This window comes from Otolemur garnettii, unplaced genomic scaffold (assembly GCF_000181295.1).
Source record: "Otolemur garnettii isolate 467f Iridium unplaced genomic scaffold, OtoGar3 scaffold00021, whole genome shotgun sequence".
Taxonomy (NCBI): Eukaryota; Metazoa; Chordata; class Mammalia; order Primates; family Galagidae; genus Otolemur; species Otolemur garnettii.
Genome location: NW_003852416.1, coordinates 8,019,411 through 8,041,511, shown reverse-complemented (window position 1 = coordinate 8,041,511; position 22,101 = coordinate 8,019,411). Strand labels below are relative to the sequence as shown.

General features: G+C 45.8%; 1 protein-coding gene across 1 annotated transcript in view; it reads left to right on the top strand.

The window, feature by feature from the left end:
• The window catches only part of CASP7 (caspase 7), a 39,775-nt gene extending 18,230 nt beyond the window's left edge, over window positions 1-21,545 (top strand). Inside the window, exons 3-7 of the mRNA XM_003787154.3 lie at window positions 13,615-13,751; window positions 14,205-14,333; window positions 16,790-16,965; window positions 17,310-17,439; window positions 20,720-21,545. Coding sequence (XP_003787202.1) covers window positions 13,615-13,751; window positions 14,205-14,333; window positions 16,790-16,965; window positions 17,310-17,439; window positions 20,720-20,946 — 799 coding nt within the window. The 3' untranslated portion in view covers window positions 20,947-21,545. The remainder of the gene's footprint in view (window positions 1-13,614; window positions 13,752-14,204; window positions 14,334-16,789; window positions 16,966-17,309; window positions 17,440-20,719) is intronic.
• The last annotated feature ends 556 nt before the right edge of the window (window positions 21,546-22,101 follow it).

Below are 22,101 nucleotides of genomic sequence, written 5' to 3'. Positions count from 1 at the left end.
CGTGCACTGGAAAAGGGCTCTCTTGATGGAAAGGTCCCTCTGAAGCTCTAGTACAGGTGACCTGCCCTCCAAGGTGACCATGTGGTCCTTGCCTTAGATACAAAGTCAAGTTTTTATCAAATGCTTAGGCATAGCTACAAAAAATAATAACTAACTGCTGAATTGTAGGATTCAATTGAAGAAGCTGGGAGAGGTTGGGTGGGGAGATTGGGAGAACTAGAGGAGTTGGAACTTGAGTAGTCAGAAAAAGACAATGAGGGTACTGCGGACTGGCAGAGCCTCGGGGCCAATGTGGAAATGATGGTCTGGCCAGGCCACTAACACAGCTTCGATCTGGGACAGTGAGAGGAAGCCCTGGACAGGGTGAGTTTGGTCTTGATGGCACAGGCCCTGTAAGGCATTGTACATCCAAGACCAAGGCCTGGCCATCAGCCTGGAAGATGTTCTCATCTAGAAACCTGAGACCTCAGAGGCTCCTTTCTGAGCTCTGCTCAAGGTCAGAATTCAAGAAAACATAAAACAAAGTAGCAGACATCTCACACAGTCTCAGATGTCCCCAGGGTCCGGTGGAGCCTCTCGTGTCCTCTTGTTTGTTTATCTGTCCGGTCACCAGTGGAAGAGGGCAGGAGAAAAGGCTCATTCTCAATGTTCAATAAACTTTCTATTTTTGAGGCCCTGGCTCCATCCCGTGAGCCGCCTCCTCCTTGGCATCATCTTTGTTTTCCAGCCTTTGTCCCCCTGGAGAGTGGTTAATAAAGGAATGTCACTTGGTTATAATTCTCCCTCCTGGCTGCACCTTGGACTCTCCCCCAGTGAGTATTACGTGTAAGCAGGTCCCTATTTTTAAAAAATGTGTTGTTTGTGGAATTAACGAGGAAGATCAAGGTGGCCTGCCTTTTTATTTGGAGAGACGGGGGCAAATGTATCAGAAAAAGCAACGCTTTGGAATCAGAGACAAGAGCAAAGAAGGCAGACCTGACCTTGTTCCAAAGAATATGTTCCAAATTAAGCAAAAGCTGTGCACTGACATTCATTGATTGAAAGAAGCCAGGTCTGGGCCTTCTAAAATAAATATGAACTTTAAAATGTACCCAGGGCATTTACTTTTCCATGAAGGAAGCCCTTAGTTTCCTCTGCAGAAGATTGGACGCCTATCTCTCAAATTTGCATGTGGAGAGTATTAAAGACACATACATGGGGAGCAGTGATAATACCGCATAAAGCACTAGCAGTGGTAGAGTCGACTAGGACACCCTGGGTTCAGATCCTGGCCCTGCCTCATGCTTGCTTGTTGAGGGACTGTAGCAAGTCACATGACCGTGAGAGCCTCCCTTTCCTCATCTGCATAATATGGATATTAATTGTATCTCCAGAATTCTCAGAGAATTAAAGTAACTGCCAGCTTCCTGAATTACCTGAATATACCTGACGAGAATGAAATCATAGAGCCCTCCTGTGAAAACTGAAAGACCCCTTGGAAGATCATTCATCTAATTCCCTTCCTTACGATCCAAGAAAGTAAGACCAGAGAGGTAAAGGGCAGTCACCCAGCAGGACCACGGCCAAGACTCTGGCCTAACTTGGGTCCAGGCTTTCACCGCCTTACATCAAATGTTGCTCACAACTGTGGTGACGTTAGCTGTTCAACCACATTAATCCACCAACAGAGTGGGTTTTTTTCTTCCACCCAAGTGGGTCAGCAAATTTAATTCTTTATGTAAATTGCTCCCTTTCTGCTTCACTCCCGCTGAGGGATGGGACACAGACAGCTGTTCCAACAGGGCTAGCAATGGACTTCCCCAGAAAGAGGGACAAGTGCACGTTTCAGGAGCACAGAGCACACGCCACTACAACTCACAGGCTCTGGGAGCCCCGTGTGTGGAGGGTCCCTCCAGTTAGGTTCGGCTCCTGGTGTCCTACAGGGGAAAAATCAAGGTGAAAAGGAAAAAAGAAGGGAGGTAAATAATCATGTTTCCATAGTGATAGAAATTTAAAACACTATTAGTTCAGAAAAATTAAGTCTGGTTAATAGAAAAGTGCAGTGAAAATATAACCAGTTGCTTCTCATGTTAACATGGGGTCACGAGTAAGAAATGTGTGCGCGTGGAGGGCGTTACACGTTCAAACCCTGAGCTTGCTGGGTTTCTGCCTGTCAAGGATCTGTGATGGTGAGCTTGTACGCGGCTCAGCTGAAGGCAAAAAGGATGGGCAAAGCGGTTTTGTAAGGAAGGATGAGGCCTGAAGTATATCAGTCCTTCTAAATGCTTGACCCTGCATGGTAATACAGACAGACCATTGTACCTCCGCTGAGTCTATTAGGCTATTTAAAGACAGTTCAGCCCTTTATTTCCCCTGGGTGACTTTTTTTTTTTAAGTCCTTTGTCCATTTTTTATTGTCAGTTTCATTGTCCCCTTTTCTTTTAGGGGGAAGAGAAAAACACAGTTGATAAGTTTGGGGGGTGGGATCTGTTCTTCTCCTTAGCCTGTTTGAAACAGTTTTATTTTTCCCTCCATGTTCATGTATTTTTGCAAACTGAGTTTCAGAGAAAAATACACAGAGCTGATTTTCTGTCTTGTTCACAGACCTGCGGAGGGCAGCTGATCCGATCTGGAGGTTTGCCCAGGGCAGCAGGTGTTGTAAGCTCACTTCATCAAGTGTGAACCTTTCCTTGACTGTGACCCTGCACCCACAAGGGAGGGAAAGCATTGCAGGGCAGCTTGCTTAATAAGTGTTTGGGGGTTTGTGTGTTTCCCTTTTCCTTGTTGCATTTGGAGGGTTCAGAGGGGGCAGTGTGCTGACTCCGGGGTCATTCACTTTATGCAAGACCCTTGAAAAATGTTTCTATGCTTCATTTTAAAACTAACAGATTTGGTATGCCGCCACGGTCTTCTGTTGCTTGTATTCTTGTTGTGAGTCCCTTTATAAAGAGAAGATAACCTAATGGACCTGAACTGTTGGATTCACCCCAGACTCATTTCCGGCTTTTCCTCATCTACTGTCCCGTATTTTATTATCCGTGCGTGTGTGCTGTTCTGCAGCCTTTTGTAGATTTGTTGTTTGGGTGGGTTGACGGTGTGTGCACGCTCATCAACTTTGAATAGTTGCGTGATATTTTATCCTGTTGGTATTCCATCTTTTGCTTAGCCAGTCCCCTCTCATTTCCAATTTTTCCACTCTTAAAGACTGTGCTCCTCACTGCGTGTTGTGAAGGTTCGTTTTTTGCCCTGTAGACCCTATGCTCATTGAAAGTTGCTTGTTTCCACACGGAGCCGTCCCAGGCAGGGGGATGCTACAATGGGGAGCCGGGGCATTTCTGCCGGTCAGCAGAGCAGGGGGAGGCCAGTGTGACCTTCCTGGCCCGAGTTTGAATGGTCCTATGGAAAACTCCAGCATGCAGTTCACTGCTGATTCAGTCCCAGGCCTTCAGGGCAGGCGGCCTGTGCCAGTCTTCTGTCCCCTGCTGAGCTCCAAGCATGTTGAGTTTTTATTATTACAGAGAAGAAGGAAACTCACTTCCGGTCCTTTCAGAGCGAAGCCTGGTTTTGATGCAGAGGGGGCCGATTTCAGACGGAGACACTAGGTACTGCCTCTGCCTTCTTTCTTTCCCTCCCTGTCTTGTTCTGTGCCTTGGTATGTTAGGACTGTGGGGATGCCCTCTGTTGAAATGTTGAAACCATGAATGAATCATCCCCAAAATGTTTAGACAAAGCAGCTACAAAAACCAGAGCTCTAGTTCCGAATGAAACAGCACCCGGGGAGGTGGGAGCCTGGTGGTGTGTTTACTTTCATGCTGATGAATATCTGTAAGCAGATAGGGCTATTGGGAAGCCAATTCATGGAGAAGCTTTAGAAAATAAACAGGAGTGGGTTTGAATGCTTATATTCCCTTCCAAATATAGAAAGGCATAGTTCATGTTTGGAGCAGCCTAGGGGATCTCTAAGAGGATAAAACCTGTACTTATCCACTCCAGTGGTGGGGAAAATTGTATTTGCACCCCGAGTGGATTGTAAAAATCCATCGTCCGCTTTCTAAGGTTTTTCACTTCATTGTAAAGTGCACAGAATATTTTTATCTTGGACTGTTTTCTGGGATTGAGTTGCTGGAGGCTTTTCAAGGAGGTCTTTTTATGGAAATAACCATCAGAGTTTGGTTGTCATTTCTTTGACTCTCGGCTTTGTTGTGATGAAAATCACTGAATTGGCCCCTCACTATGAAATCTGCGGTGGTGAGAAATGGCTTTTCCTGAGAAATTAGGATAATCTGGTTCCTCCCAGATAGTTGATGCTGGCATTATCTGTGTTCCTAGCAGAGTTGTACGCCTGTGTGGGTATGTCTGGGAAATGAAGATAATGGACTTGCCCACTTAGGTGAGGAAGTATAATACCCAGGATCACTGAGGATGATTAGGAAGCATCGTATTCAGCCTGCTCTGTTAATTAATTTCCTCTTGCAATTTAGCACACACTTAAGTGCCCTTAGTAAATCATTCTGTGAGGGTATCGTAGTTTGTTGTGATCTTATTTGTCTGGCCCTGAGCATAGAGATTTAGTGGCCAGATTTATTTTTTTTAAATCAGCAATTAATTGTGGAACACACAAGCTTTTAAGAGGATTTAGAACTTTTAATTCACCAGCCTGGTTTATCATGGACTTTGCACTTAATGGCAAGTTCCCAAGCAACAATCCTGTGTTCCTTCTCAGCAAAGTGATCTTGGCAAAAGTCTTCAGAATGTAAAAAGGGCCAAAATCAAGCGAGGTGTATCAGCAAAGGATTAGCAAAGGGAGGAGAAAAAGAAAAAGGCAGGTTGGATAGAATGGGAAGTGGTCGAATCTGGCTTAAAAAATACCCTGGCCAGTTTTATTTGCTTTGTCTTTAATTCACTTTGCAAAGCACAGGCCTGTAAAAAAGTTGATGATACTTGTTTTGGTATCATCAAAATAATTTAAAGTGGTTCTTCCACCATTTGTACTGTTCTTCAGCTTTGGGAGAGAGACTTATGTTTATTGATCCAGACTTGTAATGATCTCCCTGGGCTGACAGCAGTACTCACGTGTTCCAGCATATTCTACAGAAAAGTCCTAGGAACCTGGAGCAAGAACAGCCGCTTTTAGAAAGTCTTGTCTTTCAGGGTGACCGCCAGCTGAAGAATTTTCTAATCTGGATCTTTGAAAGCTTCTTATTTCCCTCCTTACTCCCTCCCTGGTTTCCCCAACCTTTGGAGGACCTGCTGGGCTGAGCTGTGGACCAATGCCTTCTTTCTGCAGTCGGCTAATTAATTAGCACAGTCTCCCTGGAGCCCTTAAGGCCCTTTCTTCTGTCCAATCTTAGTTGTTTATCTGGTGATCTGCTTGGCTTTAGCAGCTGGTTTCTAAACAGAAGGTAACTCTACTCTCTGCTAGGACCAGGGTCTCAAAGCATACTTTGTCCAGCCAGGTGTGTTCCTGCTCACACATCCCAAGGCTGTCCTGGGAACTCCAAATGGTTTGTTACCAAAGGAGAGGCCTAACTGCAGTTGACTTTCCTGGAAGCATTTTGGTGGTTAATTTCAGTTTGAGGTTTAGCTCAGCTGTCACTGCTAGGAGACCTTGCAGGTTTCACCAAGAGGCCAGCATTGGTGCCCCGGGGCACCTTCCAGAAGGCTATGCTTCCTGAGGCTTGTCAGATTCCACCTTTGGCCTAGAGCCAAGGAGCCAAAAGACCACGCCCACATGGAGGGGCATTTCGTGTGTGGTAGAGTGACCTGCTGCCCTCTGCCCTGCACAGGTGTGTGAACAGCCACTGTACAGGAACAGGGGGCCAAAAATCTCTGCTCCCCTGGGCGCTGGAAATAGCTGAGGGGTTTGAAATGAAATGAAAGACTGCAATCAAATGTCAGAGCCAAGGGGGCCAGTGGGATACAGTGGGCAGACAGTCTCATGCCGGTGGCCCTCAAACTTCAAACGGTCTGAGCATCTCCAGAAAAGCACCCAGGCCTGGCCCACAACTCTCATTCTCTAGGGCCAGGGCAAGGCCTGGGAATCTGAAATTTAACAGAATTGAGAGACTCTGGAATAGGAGGCTTGGCGTTAGATCTCAGAATAAATCCAAGCACTACCCCTTTCAAGCTATGTGATTTCAGGCAAGCTGATTTAACCTCTATGAAATGGAGTTAATGCCTCACAGAACTGTTGTAAAGATTAAATGAGGTAATGTATGTAAAGCAGTGAGTGATCCAAATGGTATTTACTGTTGGCACACAGCACTGTAAGAAACTTACAAAGCCAAGGAGAAGGGTACAGTCACAGTGGAAAACAGAAAAATGGGGTGTGTACAGAGCCAGAAAGTATGAATCCAATAATCTTCAAAATATGCTAGATCTGGAAATCCATTTGCAGCAAGTCACTTTTAACTATTAAGTGGTAAATTTTAGTTTAGTGCTTTAAATAGTTAACTTATTTGCATATAATAAAAAAGATTTGCAGTCAAAATTCTTCCTCCCACTCTTGCTTCGTGCTGCTCTCAGCCCCCCATAGCAAAGGTAACCACTTGTAATAATCTCCAAGAAAAACATCAGTGATACTCATGATGTTTATTTACCACTAACTATAAGCCACACACTAAGTGCTTAGTGAATATGAACTTGTTTACAAGCTCTGGGGTAGCTGCCATCATTTACACATGAGGAAATGAAGCACAGAGAGGTTAAGTAACCTGTCTATGATCACACAGCTGTGTAGTAGAGAAGGGATTCATTTCAAACCCAGGCAGTCCAGCCCCAGAATCCATGGATTTATCAACCATACCATCCTTTGAGTGTTTCCTCCTGTACATGTGAACAAATCTAAAATATCTTATTAGTTTATTTTGTTTAGAAGTCCCAGAGAGCTTCCTCATTCTTGTTCACAATGCTATGTGATTTTGATGAGAGACCTTCCCTTTGTGGTCCATCCAGGGAGTGGAGAAGGAACTGGTACTTTATACCTGCCCTGAAGTGAGAGATTAATTGAATAAACTTATGTCTGCCACATGGCTCTTTTATTGTTTATTTTTTTGAGACAGAATCACACTGTGCCCTGGCTAGAGTTCCATGGCGTCATAGCTCACAGGAACCTCAAACTCTTGGATTGATACCTCAATCCTCTTGTCCTTACCCTCCCAAGTAGCTGAGACTACAGGTGCTTGCTACAATGCCCAGCTAATTTGCCTATTTTTAGTAGAGACTGGATCTCGCTCTTGCTCAGGCTGGTCTCGAACTCCTGAGCTCAAGTGATCTACCTGCCTTGGCCTCCCAGAGTGCTGGGATTATGGGATTACAGGTATGAGCCACTATGCCTGGCAACACAGGGCTATTTTAATTGAGGTGTGCTGTTAAGGTTTGAAAATGGAGTTGAGAGTCAAAGGGAATAAGGGAAGAGAACCTGTCCATTCAGAAACATGTTCAAGTAGCATTAGATCTCCCACTCAAAAGAAATACTCAGGCAAAACCATCACCCGGTGCTCCTGCAGAATCAGCAGCTTGGGCCCGACTTAGTTCCCTCTCAGAAATCAGCTCCCTTCCTACATGTGATCCTGGAGCCTGTCTGTGGCTAATTAATATCTCTGCAGCAGCCTATTAACAGCAGTTGGCAGACTGCAAGTGCAGAGCCCAGTGCGCCCTTCCCTTTGCCTCTGAAATGCCCTGTGCTTTGGCATGGGCAGCAGCTGTTTAGGCCAGTCCACACCTGCTTCAACTAGAGGCTATCCAGGGCCTGGGCCTGTGACGCTCCTTTAGCATAAAACCTGCCTTCCCTTCACTGTTCACAAAATGTCTTTGAGTATCACATGCCAAGCACTGTTCCAGAAGCTGGAAGACCAGCAGTGAATGAGTCCGGGTCCTGCCTTCATGGAGTTTACACTCTTGTACGAGTTGACAGTACCTCTGAGTTTGGGGTCAGATGATGAGGTACGATTTAAAAGTTAATACAGGGACAGGACACAGAGAATGACTGGTTGGTGAGGGTTGGAGGGTGTTGGCAGGGGGTGGAGGTGGCAGCAGAGGTCGGAGTGAATTGAAGCAGGGGGACTTGGGCCTCTTGGAGCTGTGAGAAGCGTGAGCAGGAGCAAAGGCCCTGAGGCAGCCCCAGGCTGGACAAGTTTGAGGTTTTCTGAAGTGGAATGCGGCAGGAAAAGAGTGGGAAGAGATGAGGAGTTGTAACTCATATAGGCCCTGTGGGCTGTAGGCAGGACCCTGGAGTTCCTTCCCAGCACAGGGGGAGAGCACTGGATGGCCCTGAGCAGAGAACAAATGTGATTTGGTTTATTGTTTTTTCATTTCAAAGCTTAATTTGGAGAGAGGCCAGTTCAAAGTTCATGGTGGATATCAGGTCAGGAGATGATGTGGCTTGAGCCTTCCAGCAGTGAGATGCTCAGTGCACTAAATTGTCTTGTGCAGAGATAGGAGAAACTTACATGGTGCCAGCTCAACAGGGTGTAAGCCTGACCTGGCTTGCCTGGGTCCTGGCACACCCTGTGAGCCTCCAGGAGCAATCAGAGCAGGTCCAGGACTGCAGGCGAGTACCACACCAGGGCCAGGGCCAGATGGCCAGCAGGGAAGATCAGAGTTCCACGGGGAACCCTAGGAGGGTTTTACATGGCGATGTTGGGCTCAGGCTTCAGGAATCTTGGGCTCAACAGGCCCCACTCTGCTCCTCTGTTCCCACATTTCTCTCATCCATTGGCTTTGTTCTGCCTCCACTTTGCCAATCTATTGTCTTGGCTCCTCAGGCCACATGGTGAAATGTGGCTACCAACAACAATTAGTTTAACCACCTTGACAGAAATTGACCCTTTCTTTCAATTTCAGTTCTCAAATTCCCAGGGAAGAGGGCTGATTGGCCCAGCCTGGGGATCAGGTACCCCTGGACCAATCAGTGATAGCTATAGGGTCAGGGGGTGGGACAGGAAATCACTTTCTCATAGCATGGTAACTCTCACTCCAAGGGAAATGCGGGTGAGAGGGAGATGATCCAGAAAGAAAGTGCCTAAGCATCACTGCCCTTGGTGACAGACTAACCCCTTGGACGCTCATTCTTGCAAGATGTAGCTATATACAGTGGGCTTTAGTTCCCCTCCCTTCCTTTTATTCTGGCACTTTCTCGCTGATGCCTTCTCCACAGTCATTTCCACCTTTCATAAGTCTCTCTCTGGTTACCTGCTTTAAGCTGATCATCAGGGTTTGCATCCTCTAAGTGGATGGAGTTTTCCTAAGGCCAGCTCTTCTTAGGAAGATGGATTCAATGAGAATGGATGGATAATCTCTCTCTAATGCACATCTGTGGTCTGGGAAGACCTGGGTTTAACAAAAAACTATTTTGGTTAGAAGGAAAAATTAATATTGACTGACTCCAATACAGAAAAAGGAAGCAGATATTAAGCTCATTTTGAAAGAGAGTTCAATTTAGGGGCAGCCTAGGTAAGCTATTTTGGTTAAAAGGGAAAATTAATATTGACTGACTGAAATCCAGAAGGAGGCAGCGGATATTAAGTTCATTTTGAAAAATAAGAGTTCAATGTGGGGGCAGGCTAGGTTCTACCCTTTTGAGATGTTTGCCAGGGATAGGAGTCATATTTCATATTCAAATTTCAGGTACTTTTCATGACCATGGACAGTGTTTTCTTTACAGTGTGTGTATCTTTATTTCCCTCCTGTGTTCTCTCTTTTTTTTAACCATTTAATTTTCCAAATTCTATTCTGATAGAAGCAATATGTTTCACATAACTTATATCTAATCCTGTTTTTCTTATAAAAGATACTTGCTGGTTCTGTTTTGCTTATCCCTGAGGATGAGTTAATGGCATTTTAAAAACAATACATATCTTGGTGCTTACTTGGAAGTTGTCGTAGAGATCCATGTCGGAGGAGACAGACACCTGTCCCTTAAAGCATTTGGGTGCATTTACTGTGACCTCCAGCCTGCCAGGCTTAATGCTACTCTTCGGGTCTTTGAATGACCTTCAATAGCTATCGACCCAGAAATCTTGCTGTGAATTACAATCCATGTGTAACAATCCCTACTTTACCTCTTCAGTTTTCTCTCCTTTTATTCCATCCTGGTATTTTCTCATGGGTTGCAGAAAAGGCTGGATAAAGCCCTGAAGCTGCTTTTGTTGAGGGGTTCACTGGGTTGGGAGACCCAGTTTAAGAAAGGTCGCAAATTAAATATTGACTTCCCCAGAAGTAACATGAAAGATGAGTAAGTCCTGGCCTGAATTTTAATATCAAAGACAGTGTTTGTTCAGAGAACACACACACGGCGGGGCTGGATCACTCAGAATCACATCCCAGTTCTGAACTTGAACTTTCTTATCTGTCCAAAATCAGCATGGCTGTGTAAACAGACAGGGATTCCATAGCTCTTGGCCCATAGGTGGCAGGTTCTAATAAGGAAAAGCTACGTACTTACACTGTATTTATCTTGAATGCTGTAGATCTCAAAGTACCTTCACACACCTCATGCCACTGGATCCTGATAGTGATAACAACACCTATTTTCACCAGTGAGAAAATTGGAACTCTCAGAGGCTAGAGCGGTGAGTTTCAAGCTTTTAAAAAATCTCACATCACACTTGAACCTCTAGTTAAACTTCTGTGGCACACTTAAATTATGTTGATCAAAAAAAAAAAAGAGTAAAAAAAAAAGAATATAATTACTGTGCTTTAAACTTCTTTCAAGAATGATTTAATTAATGAGCTTTAAAATTTTTCGTGGCACACCTAAGATCCTCTCATAAGACACTAATGTGCTGTGACACACCAGTTCAAAATCACTGGGCAAGAGTCTGGGTGGCCAATGCACCTCCGTTTTTCCTGACTCACCTGCTGACCCAGCCTGGGAGGCTGGCACATTCAGATGTTTTCTGTGAGGAGACTTCCTGGGACAGGTTACTGAATGAACGTCCCCTGGAGGATCACCTGGACACTGCCTTGTCAGTCTTGGGGCCAGGAACATGGGGTGACCTCTTTGGGGCAGGTGACCTGCTGTGGTTTCAGTTCATTCAGAAACCTATAACCTGCAATTTCCATCTAGAGATCACCCTTGGCCAGGGAGCAAGAGGACAACCTCTGAGGGCCAACTGGCTGGATCGGGACCTTCCATGCCCGCTCATAGACCTGAGCCCATTACGTACGCACCCTGAGCCCCCTCAAAGGGGGGGCTGATGATATCTGCCTCCCTTTTTGACTTGCAGTTAGGATTCAGTGAGAAAAGGCAGATGAGAGTTTTAGCAAGAACCAGGGCCAGCATGAGCATTGACAAATATTGTTATTATCGCCTGCAAAGTGGGTAAGATTATACGCCGCTTCCTACCTCTGAGGTGTCTGTTGAAGAACAGCGGTTTTGTGTCTGTGAACGGCTGTCCGCACATGTTTTGACATGAACAGAGGATACTATCAATAGGGGTCATTAACCAGGGTGACAGGTGAGGAAATGATCTTACCCCTGCCTGTGTGCTGTGTCCTTGAATGTCACAGAAAATCACTGTGCTGATACTCATGTCCTCCGAGGGGAAGAAGTCACAGGAAGTACCTGCTTCTGCCACATCTCCCATCTGATTTTGTGACCGCTCCAGAGGCTTCACCTCTTGCATGCAGGTGGCTCCATTTTATAGGAAAGGAAGTTGGCTCTCTGCCGAGGGCATGGCAGTGACTCACCGTCTCTGGTGACTCGGTGGATGGACGCAGAGCTCTGACTGACCCCAAGTCCAACACTTTTGGGCTGACTCTCAGGGGAAGTTTGGAGAAAACCTGACAGAACACAGAGGGAAATAGGAGCCCAGGGAGGGCAAGGAGGCAGATTTGGGCTATTTCTCTCTTGAACATGGAATCAGGGGGACATGCATGGTGGCTCACACCTGTAATCCCAGCACTTTGGGAAGCTGAGATGGGAGGATCACTTGGGGCCAGGAATTCAAGACCAGCCTGAGAAAGAATGAGACTCCATCTCAACACAAACTAGAAAAACTCACCAGGCATGGTGACATGTGCCTGTAGTCCCAGCTATTCAGGAGACAGAGGGCGGAGGATCATTTGAGCTTAGGAGTTTGATGTTGCAGTGAGCTATGATGACACCATGGCACTCTCTAAAAAAATGAAAAAATGGCATCATGGAAGAAATTTGACCTTCTAAAAGTGGAGGATAAAGTCATATTGAAGTGGAGAAACACCAGTAAGGAATCTCAAGGTCAGACCCACAGAGCTGAGGTGTAATCTGGGGCAAGGGAGGGGGTAGCAAAAGGCACAGTCGGAGATGATCAGAAACCAACCGTGAAGAATCCACAGAAACTCAGTGACACACCCCTGGCCCCATGTTTGTCAGGCAGATAGCTGGGAGCTTCTTTCACCTCCAGCTGGGAACTGTGGGAGAAGGTAGGGCAGGTAGTACACGCCAGGGTTCAGGGTTCCCCACTGTGACCCACCCGTCACTAGCCAGGTTGCTTGGGACAACCCCTGCCTCCCTGTGGACCTGTCTGTATCTGTAAGAGGAAGAGTAAGATTCCACTCGCTCACTCATGTAACAGGTATTTATTGAGCAATGTATGTGCTGGGCATTGTTCTGGATGCCGGGGGATGAGTGATTTTCATTTCAGAACAGATAAAAATCTCTTCCTTCCTGGAGCTCATGCTGGAGTGGATGGCCACCAGGCGGCTTCCCGCTCTCCCTGGACTTGTGTTGTTCTGCCCCCTCAATGGTGCCCCATGCCACCACAGGCCACGCTTTTGTCAAACTGGCCTGCCAGTTGTCTGGAGACTGGCAGGAACCTGCTTTCTCCTTTTAATTGACATAGAAAAGCCTCACACTGATGAACACACACATGTAAACAGCACCCATACTGGGAAATAAAATGTGACCCACACTCCAGAAAGTCTGTATGGCCCTTCTGGTCCCTGGTGTTCCTACCACCGGGAAATCCATTTCCAGACCTCTCATGCCAGGGATTAGTTTATTTTAGCTCTTTAGGTGCCTTTTGTGGGTTGGTTCTTAGTGATATATCCGTGAGTTTTATTCATGTTCCTTCCCATGGTCATGGCTCTTGTTCATTCTCATTGTCATGTAGCATTTCATTATATGAACACTCAACTTATTCTATTTGGATGTATGGATTATTTCCTGTTGGAGTTGTTACTAAACAGTACTGCTGTGAACAGCGTGTGGATCTGTCTTTGGTGCACATGCGTGCATTCCCAGGGAAGTTGCACTGTCCTAGGATGTGCGTACACTCGGTTCTAGGAGACTGGACCAGTTTTCCACAATGGAGTGCAGAGTGGGCTCCCACCAGCTGTGTGTGGTAATTGCTGAACACTCGGTTTCTTTGACATTGTAGCCATTCTGGTGAGTGGGAACTGGTATTTAAGAAAATTTCCCAGAGGATCCTGTTGTTCCACTTACATAAGATAGTGAAGCTATCTGTCTGCCCAGTTCTTTCCCTCAAAGACATGGGAGCTTTCTTGGAATGAAACAACTATTTGTCTATCCAGTTCTTTCCTTCAAAGTCACGAGGGCCTTCTTATGCACCCCCATCTCATGGGTTGTGAAGTCAAGAGATACTACTGTCCAAATTTCTAACATAACCCCTCCTTGGCTTTGTATTTCCCCAGTAAGAAGAAGAAAAATGTCACAGGACAATCAGTTAAGACCACACGGGACCGAGTACCTACCTATCAGTATAACATGAACTTTGAGAAGGTGGGCAGGTGCATCATCATAAACAACAAGAACTTCGATAAGGTGACAGGTGGGTGTGTGGGCGAGCGTGGCCGTTCCTGTTCCCTTGTGTCTTCTCTAATTTGGAGCAGACATTCATCAGAGAGATGCACTTACTGGGACAGACAGCCTGTCCCTCCGAAGGAGGAATGGGAATGTTCAGGGGGAAGGGGAGGCAGGGAAGTGGAGAACCTTCAGTCTAAGGTCCAGTCCTCTGTGTTACCTGAAATGGGACTTGAAGCAAAGGGCTGAGAAGCGAAGGGGAGCTGTTTGGCTTTGACCAGAGCAGGAAGCTACCCTGAGGAAGCTCCTCTGCCATGGGCAGACTGAGTTAGCAGCCTCTCCTTTGAATTTGCTTCTGGTTTTCGTTCAAACTGTGACCTTGAATTTGAATTTAAGTACTCCCTCACCTGGCCTGTGGACACCCTCACGTGGTATTCGGCTAGAGATTGCTCAGCTGTGGGCCCCGGCTTGATTCCCACAGGTATGGCGGTCCGAAACGGAACCGACAAAGACGCCGAGGCCCTTTACAAGTGCTTCCGGAGCCTGGGTTTTGACGTGGTCGTCTATAACGACTGCTCTTGTGCCAAGATGCAAGATCTGCTGAAGCAAGGTGAGCCTTTCCCACTCCTCTGCCTTCTTCTGCCCCCAAGAGGAGCAGGGCCCTGCTGGCCGGTCTCAGGAGGATGTCTTCACCGGGCAGAGGGACTTCAGCCTGAGAAGCCTGCCTCTCTCTTGCTCTGGTCCATTCCTGCCCTAGGGTAGCCAGGTCTCTCAGGGTCTTGCTGTAAAAAGATGAAATCACCTTAAATTCCAGCAAGAGAAACAGGTTCTGCATATGGAAAATGGCCACAGTTTCAAAAGGCTAATTCCTGGGAAGTAACTTTTCCCTGGTGGCAGTTAGACAATAGGCCCATGTACGTGAGAACTACTTTTTAATGTAGCATGTTCACAGAATTATTTCTTTAATATTTTTTGTCCTATCTTTAACACAGCCCCCACAGTGTTGGCCAACAAAATGTTTTTATGACCATTTTCTATGTGAGGCTGAAACTTCAGAGAGGAGAAAAGACATACTGAAGTTGTCATTAGTAGGAGCAGAATTGAAATCCACAGCCTCTTCCCCGTCCACGACCAATGCATCTCCTGCTGCAACAGCCTATCTAATGGACGCCGCAGGCTACTCTGGCATTTAGAGCAATTGTTTGAAAGTAATATCTTCTCTTCATTCATTAGACACAGGCCCACAGGCAGTGGAGGGGAACTCAGCTCAAATCACGGCTGCTTTCTTACCTACGCAGCTAAATAAGAAAAAGACCACACTCCCTCTTTATTTTCTTTTAAAGTAGGCATCTTTTCCTAATTTCTTCAAACATCAGTCTGATAAGCTGACGTTTTGTATTCTAGTAGGTCATCAGATAAATCAGACAAGAAATCAAGAGTCCAAGTTCTGGGTCTGGCCCAATTTCTAACAGCTGGGCGACCCAGGCTGATTTATTTTTGCTTTCCTGAAACGAAGGTCATGACTGGGGACAGAGTCAAGATTGGAGAAGTATAATGGCTTCTGTAGGCATAAGGACTTGTCCCAATTGTAGTTTCTGTTCTTGTGCGCAAATCATTCCACCCATGCCCAGAGCATGTCACAATCAGAAATTCGTGTTTATTACCTTATCAAAACAGTAAAGCAGTTATTTTTCTTGACTGTATGTGTAATCACTTCCAGTGAGGACAAAACTCTCATCTCTGACTCTGTCCTAATTCATCTGATCTTAAAATAAGCTAAGAATTCCAGCTTTCATCACCATCATCTTTTACCTGTATTATTGAAACTAATAACAAAATTCATCATGCAGACTGATGCAGCAGCATCTTGATGATTACAGTAGGAGAGACCACCCTTGGTCTGTTTGGAGCCAGTGAGGCAGCAGGGTGTCCTGGGCTTGAACCCTGACTCCAAGCTTCATCAGGTTGTGGCTACCTCTGGGCAAGGCTACAAAATCTTTCCAAGATGCCATTGTTTTTATTAGTGAAATAAAGATAAATGAGGCCTGTATACATTTCACAGGGGTAGGTCCTTATGGGGGCTAAAGTTAACTTACATAAAGCACCTACATCAGTGTCTGCACATAGTAGGTGCTCAAGAAATTCTAAGTATGATTCTTCCTCCATAATAGATCATAGAGAAGAAAGGACATGTTTGTTAGCTAGTTAGTATCACAGAACCTTAACTGAGTGGAAGCTGGCTTCGTGATTTGTGATTTCTCTCTTCAGCATCCTAAGTGAACAGCCAATCTTGTATTTCTTTTTCTTTCTTTGTCTGTTTTCTCAATTGTAGTAAAACGCACATAAGATCTACCACTGACACCACTATGTGTCGGTCAGTGGCATTGAGTACCTTCCCGTTGTGTCGTCATTGCTGCCGTCTGTCTCCAGAGTTCTTTTCATCTCGTATAACTGAAACTCTGCATCTACTAAACACTAACTCCCTATTTCCTCCCCCCACCCCACCTGGCAACCACCATTCTACTTTCCCTCTGTGAACTTCACTACTCAGGGTACCTCCTGAAAGTGGAGTCTACAGTATTCGTCCTTTTGTGACTGGCTTATTTCAATTAGTATACTATTTTATATTCTTTAACAAATACTTGCACGATGCTTATTAAGTGGTCTGCTTTACAAATGGCACCTCATTTAATGGATATGCCTTATAGGCGAGGAAACCAGTGCACAAATGGTTAAGTAACATGCCTGATGTCATAGCACTGGCTGTGCCCGTCAGCACCCCAATACTCGGCCACCTGTGGTGGCTGGAACACCTGTGGCACTCAGGGCTCACCTGGTCACTTAGGGCAGCCCCAAGCTGCTTTCAGATTGAATTCTCCCTCTCTTTGACTTCTCCCTGCTGGTCCTTATTTTTTTCAGAGGACAGTCCACATAAAGTCCAGCCCTTTTTGAGAAGAGCCTGGTCTTCTCCCTTGTCCCCTCTGGCAGTGGCAGCTGCCAGGTTACCTCTGGGTGTCCGAAGTCCCACAGGACTTGTGTCTTAACTCTTGTTCACATTGTTTGCAGCTTCTGAGGAGGACCATTCAAATTCAGCCTGCTTTGCCTGCATCCTGTTAAGCCACGGAGAAGAGAATCTAATTTATGGAAAAGATGGCGTGACCCCAATAAAGGATTTGACAGCCCATTTTAGGGGGGATAGATGCAAAACCCTTTTAGAGAAACCCAAACTCTTCTTCATTCAGGTAATTCCTTTTCAAAGCCAATATAATTGAAGATGTGAAGAGATTGCACGGTGATGGGGATGGAGTTGTTGTTTCCGTGGGGTATACAAATGTGGGTTTTGTTTTTCTGCCTGAATGGTTGGCATATGTATTTGCATTGGTCACAAGTTACAAAGTTTTAAGACCTTGCAGCACATTTGTTTGCCTAGTAATTCGACACAACATGCACTTGTGTATCAGTTCATCATGTGATGGTTGAGCTCTGGGTATACCAGGCATGGTTCTTGGCACTGGGATGCTGCTACAGTGGACAGTGCACATGTTTGTGCCCAGCCCCATGGAGTGGTCTCTGCTTTGACCTTTAGGCTTGTCGGGGGACAGAGCTGGATGATGGCATCCAAGCCGACTCCGGGCCCATCAACGACACAGATGCTAATCCCCGGTATAAGATCCCAGTGGAAGCCGACTTTCTCTTCGCTTACTCCACAGTTCCAGGTATCAAGTCCATTGGCTCCTGAGTACACCAGCCCATTTCACCATTAACATGCAGACTTGGGGAGTATCGTCGTTTCTACCACTTCATTTATTACTGTAAACCCAGTGGCTTTTATCTTGCAGTACTGGAGGTTAGAATTCCATTTCCTGGCCTTTGCCCAGCATGTCTAAACCTCCCGTGTCCCTTGGCTTGCGGCCCCTTCCTTGCATCTCTCTGATTCCTCTTCTGTCATCACATCACTCCCTTTCTGACCACAGCTGGGAAAGGACTCCTGTTATTAGACTGGGCCCACTAGATAATCCAGCGTCATCTCCCTATTTCAGTCCTATAAACTTAACCACATCTGCAAAGTCTTTTGCACCTAAGGTAACATATTCACAGGTTATTATTCTGCCAACCACAGGGATGTATTCCCTTTTCTGTCCAGGAAAGCTAAATTATCTCATTTATTGTTACTATTATTACTGGTAATTATAACATACATTTCTATAATGCTTTACAATTTAGAATGTTTTTCTTGTCTTTTTCTCCTATCATCTTTATAATAATTGTGTAGGTAGTTAGAAAAGTTATTATTACAGCCTTGATTTTACAGATGATTATTACTGTCCTGATTTTATAGATGAAAACAAAATTAAGCTTGGGTGAGCTTAGTTGATGTGCCAAAGATCAGACAGAGATTTTGGTGTACAAGAGAGCTATGGCTCAAACTAGGCCTCCTTTACTTTGCAACCTGTCTGCAGATACCAGAAAATGCTATAATGAGCAAGCCTGCTTATTGTTTACCAGTCACGGTGTGTGACTGAGTCTGTTCAGTGAAAGTCCTTCCTTTAAAGTTTTGCATAAAACTTCACCAAGTTAGAATTTTCCCCACTGTCAAGTGCTTGGGGCAAAGGTTTTGGTTATAATAAATAGGTTGATTGGGTTTGAAAAACAAGCTCTGGCAGGATCTGTAGATGAGAATTGTGAGAATAATAATTTCACAAGTTTTAAGGATAGTATAAGATGGAAAATGATTTGGTCTTCCTGCTTTCAAGAAGGAGCAGTATCATAGGATCTGTGTACACAAACCCTGTAGCGGAGTCTCAGGTGCACCTGAGGAACTAAAGAAGAAAGGGTGAATGCTGCTAAGAAGGCAGGTGAGAGAGCTCATCCTAAAATTGGGCTGGTGTAACTGAGTCCCCAAAATGCAAACAACAGGGCAAAGAGAAGGATGGCTTGCTGGATAGTGCCGAGGGAAAGCAGCCCAATGCATTTGGTAAAACTCAAGGCTGGATCACAGGATGTGTCAGTCTGCTGGGCTGCTGTAATGATATACTCTAGACAGGGTGGCTCAAACAATAGCAGGTTGGTTCTTTAAGTTATGGAGGCTGGGAAGTCCAAAGTGCTGGCTAATTTGGTTTCTGGGGAGGACTCCCTAGGTGGCTGAAAATGGTCACGTTGCTATATCCTCACATGGCAGGGGGGAGAGAGAGACAAGAATATGAATGAGCTCTCTGGACACCAGTCCTTACAAGGGCCCCACCCTTGTGACCTCATTTAATTATCTCCATAAAGTCTCTATCTCCAAACATAGTCACCTTATGGGGTGAGGCTTCAAAAAATGAGTCTTGGGGGCGGGGACCCAGTTCAGTCCATAGCACAGGGCCTAGCAAGGGTCAAACCCACAGAGGTAGGCAAGGGACCTTGCTGAAGTGGACTCTGGGTATGTACTAAGCAGCCTGAACTTTACCCAGGGAGTCAGAGGATGACACTGCCTTTTGGAATAGTTACCTTTAAGACCTGATAGGGCAGGTTCAAGGGTAACCCAGTCTCACCAGGTTATTAAACTGAGTGAAGTAACACAGGCGACCCCCAGACACACAAATGAAACCGTTGTGCTCATGCCTTCTGCAAGAAAGAATTCCAAGTGTACTTAGTCACTGTACACACACGGGTTATTTCTGTTTACTGCACATCGACTCCGTAACTATTAGAAATGGTGACGACGATCTCCCAGTTCTCATCAAGCTCATCGTGTAAACCAAATGCAACTTTATTTTGTCTCACACCATGAGGTGGAATCTTCCCTTGCCCTGGATGAAAACTCCAGCAGGTTCACAGCTTTGCTCCTCATCCTAGGATAGCTTTGCTCCTCATCCTCTCTCCCAGAGACAGTACTCTGGTCACTTTCTAAAGTCACAAATAGTTACAATACCTCAACCGGGATGTCCAGTCTAAGATAATAACTAAAATCCTCAAACCTGAATTGGCTTTCAGTTTCTCCCCATTCCAGATCAGCCCTACTGCAGGGCTGGGGAGCTCAGGGGGCCTTCATCCTTTAGCTTTCTCATCTCTTGCCAGATCCTCTTTTACATTCTTTCGGTGTCAAATATTAGAGGAAATGGAGTAGGGGTAGGAGACGCAAATGCCACAGTCATCTACCTCTGGTGCTCCAGACCAGGCAGATGATTGAAAGTAGGGGCTTTCAAGTTCCAGTGTTCCCTGGGCCCTGGGCCCTACTCTTTTCCAGGTCAGGCACTGGAATTCCTTCCCCAACTCCCTGGCATCCTCAGGGCACTTGTGCATTCTCTTTCTCCTGAGATCTTCTTGGCCTTTCAACGGAACTTTTAGACAGGACCCAGGGCAGCCCAAAAGCCAGCCTCCTCTCCCATAGACCACATGTGGTCCGTGAGAAAAGCACATCCCTGCCCTCACAGTGGGGGCTCTCCTAGGCCAGTGGGCCCTCCTGGCTCTACCCCTAAGCAAGTGGGCACTTAGCTACCTCTTGCCTCTGGATTTCTTTAGTAGGACCCAACTCTAGATCACTGTCCCCCAGCAGCAGAAACACATCTCACAGTTCTCTGAGGTTCCCTCTAGATGCCCTCTCTAGGCTTGGATTAGATAGTAGCCCTGACCCGAAAAGGATGGTGAGGAGTTCCAGAGTTAGGAACTGCATGTCTTTAGAAGTCTTCATGTGCAGACTGGTCTCACACTCATGTATCTGATAATCATCATGCAGGAACTTCCATCAAAACCAGTGCAGGAGAGCTCCCTCACCCCGTGTGATGTTATGTGCCAGCATTTTTGAGCATCTTCATGCATCCCTCTAAATCAAAGATGTTTGCTCCCTGAGCACACCAGCATAATCCTCATCGGTGACCTGTGTGCAGAGTAGGGTGAGATAATTTCCAAAAAGCAGGTGCAAAGGCCCTGAACACTGAAAGCTCGTTGAGCTGGGTGAGTGGAGCAGCTAGCTGAATTGGCAGATCTGACCTTCTCCTTTCTCTCCTGTTGAAGGCTATTATTCTTGGAGAAGCCCGGGAAGAGGTTCCTGGTTTGTGCAGGCCCTCTGCTCCATCCTGGAGGAGCACGGGAAAGACCTGGAGATTATGCAGATCCTCACCAGGGTGAACCACAGGGTGGCCCGGCACTTCGAGTCTCAGTCGGATGATCCACGCTTCCACGAGAAGAAGCAGATCCCGTGCGTGGTCTCCATGCTTACCAAAGAACTCTATTTCTCTTAGTAACCGTTCCAGGGTGCATTCTAGTTCAGAAGCTATGGATCATTTGTCGATGAATCAGATGTTTTTTAATGCTCTTAAAATATCCGGAAAATCCACGGGATTTTAATTTCAGGAAAATTTATTGATTCAACAGGGAAGAAACTTTCTGGTGCTGTTGTTATGTTCTCTGAATTTTCAGAGACTTTTTTTTTTTACAATGTTATTCCCCGGATGACTTTGTAATTTCCTCTTAGGGTTAATTTTCTCTTCGTATTTCTTTCACTTTGTTATTGCACTTAGTACATGCAACCAAAGTGACCTCTGGAGAAGACCGATGGCTTTGTCCACTGTAATTGGTGGTGACACTGGTAGAGAGTCAGAGTTGGATCTGCACTTGGCAAAGACAATCCCAGTGTTTGACAGAATAGCCAATATTGGCCTATATTGTAGAAAGTGGGTATTGAGTGTGACTTGAGTGATTTTTTTATTGGCTTAGGGCAGATTCTCATGCATACATTTCTCACCTACATTAGAGGAGAAAACAAATCTAATGATTCATATGTATCAGTCTGGAAAATAGAAATGTTTAGGTGTTTCAGTAGAGGGAATTTTTATTTTATTTTTATAGAGACAGGGTCTCACTTTGTCACCCAGGTTGGTCTCAAACTCCTAGGCTCAAGCCATCCTCCTTTCTTGGTCACCCAAAGTCCTGGAACGACAGGACTGTGCCTGGCGAATAGAGATAATTTAATACAAGAAATTGGCTTATATAGATTATAAGAGAAGCCAAATAGCAAGACTTTGTTCCCACAACTAAGGCTCTGAGGACAATGGCAAGAGGCATGGTTTCCTAAATCTAAAAGCTCAGATCATCGGAGGATCTAGAAGCATGGTGGGACCTGCCTGGTGAGAGCGAGGACCACCAAGGGATTGTGGGAAATGGAGCCATTGCAAGGACAAAGCCATTCCCTGAGAGAGAGGCAAGACCAGGTCTGCATCAGACGTGGAGAAATACCCTGGCCTCGCCTCTCCTGCCCGCAACTCTTCTTACCATTCCAGCCCTACCTGGAAACGACCTAGCCAAGGCCCTTGGGAGAGCGGTTTACTTGATAAGAGCAGAGCAAGGGACAGTGAGGTGGGGGAGGAAAAAGAAATGGATGTGAGCCTTGCCCATAA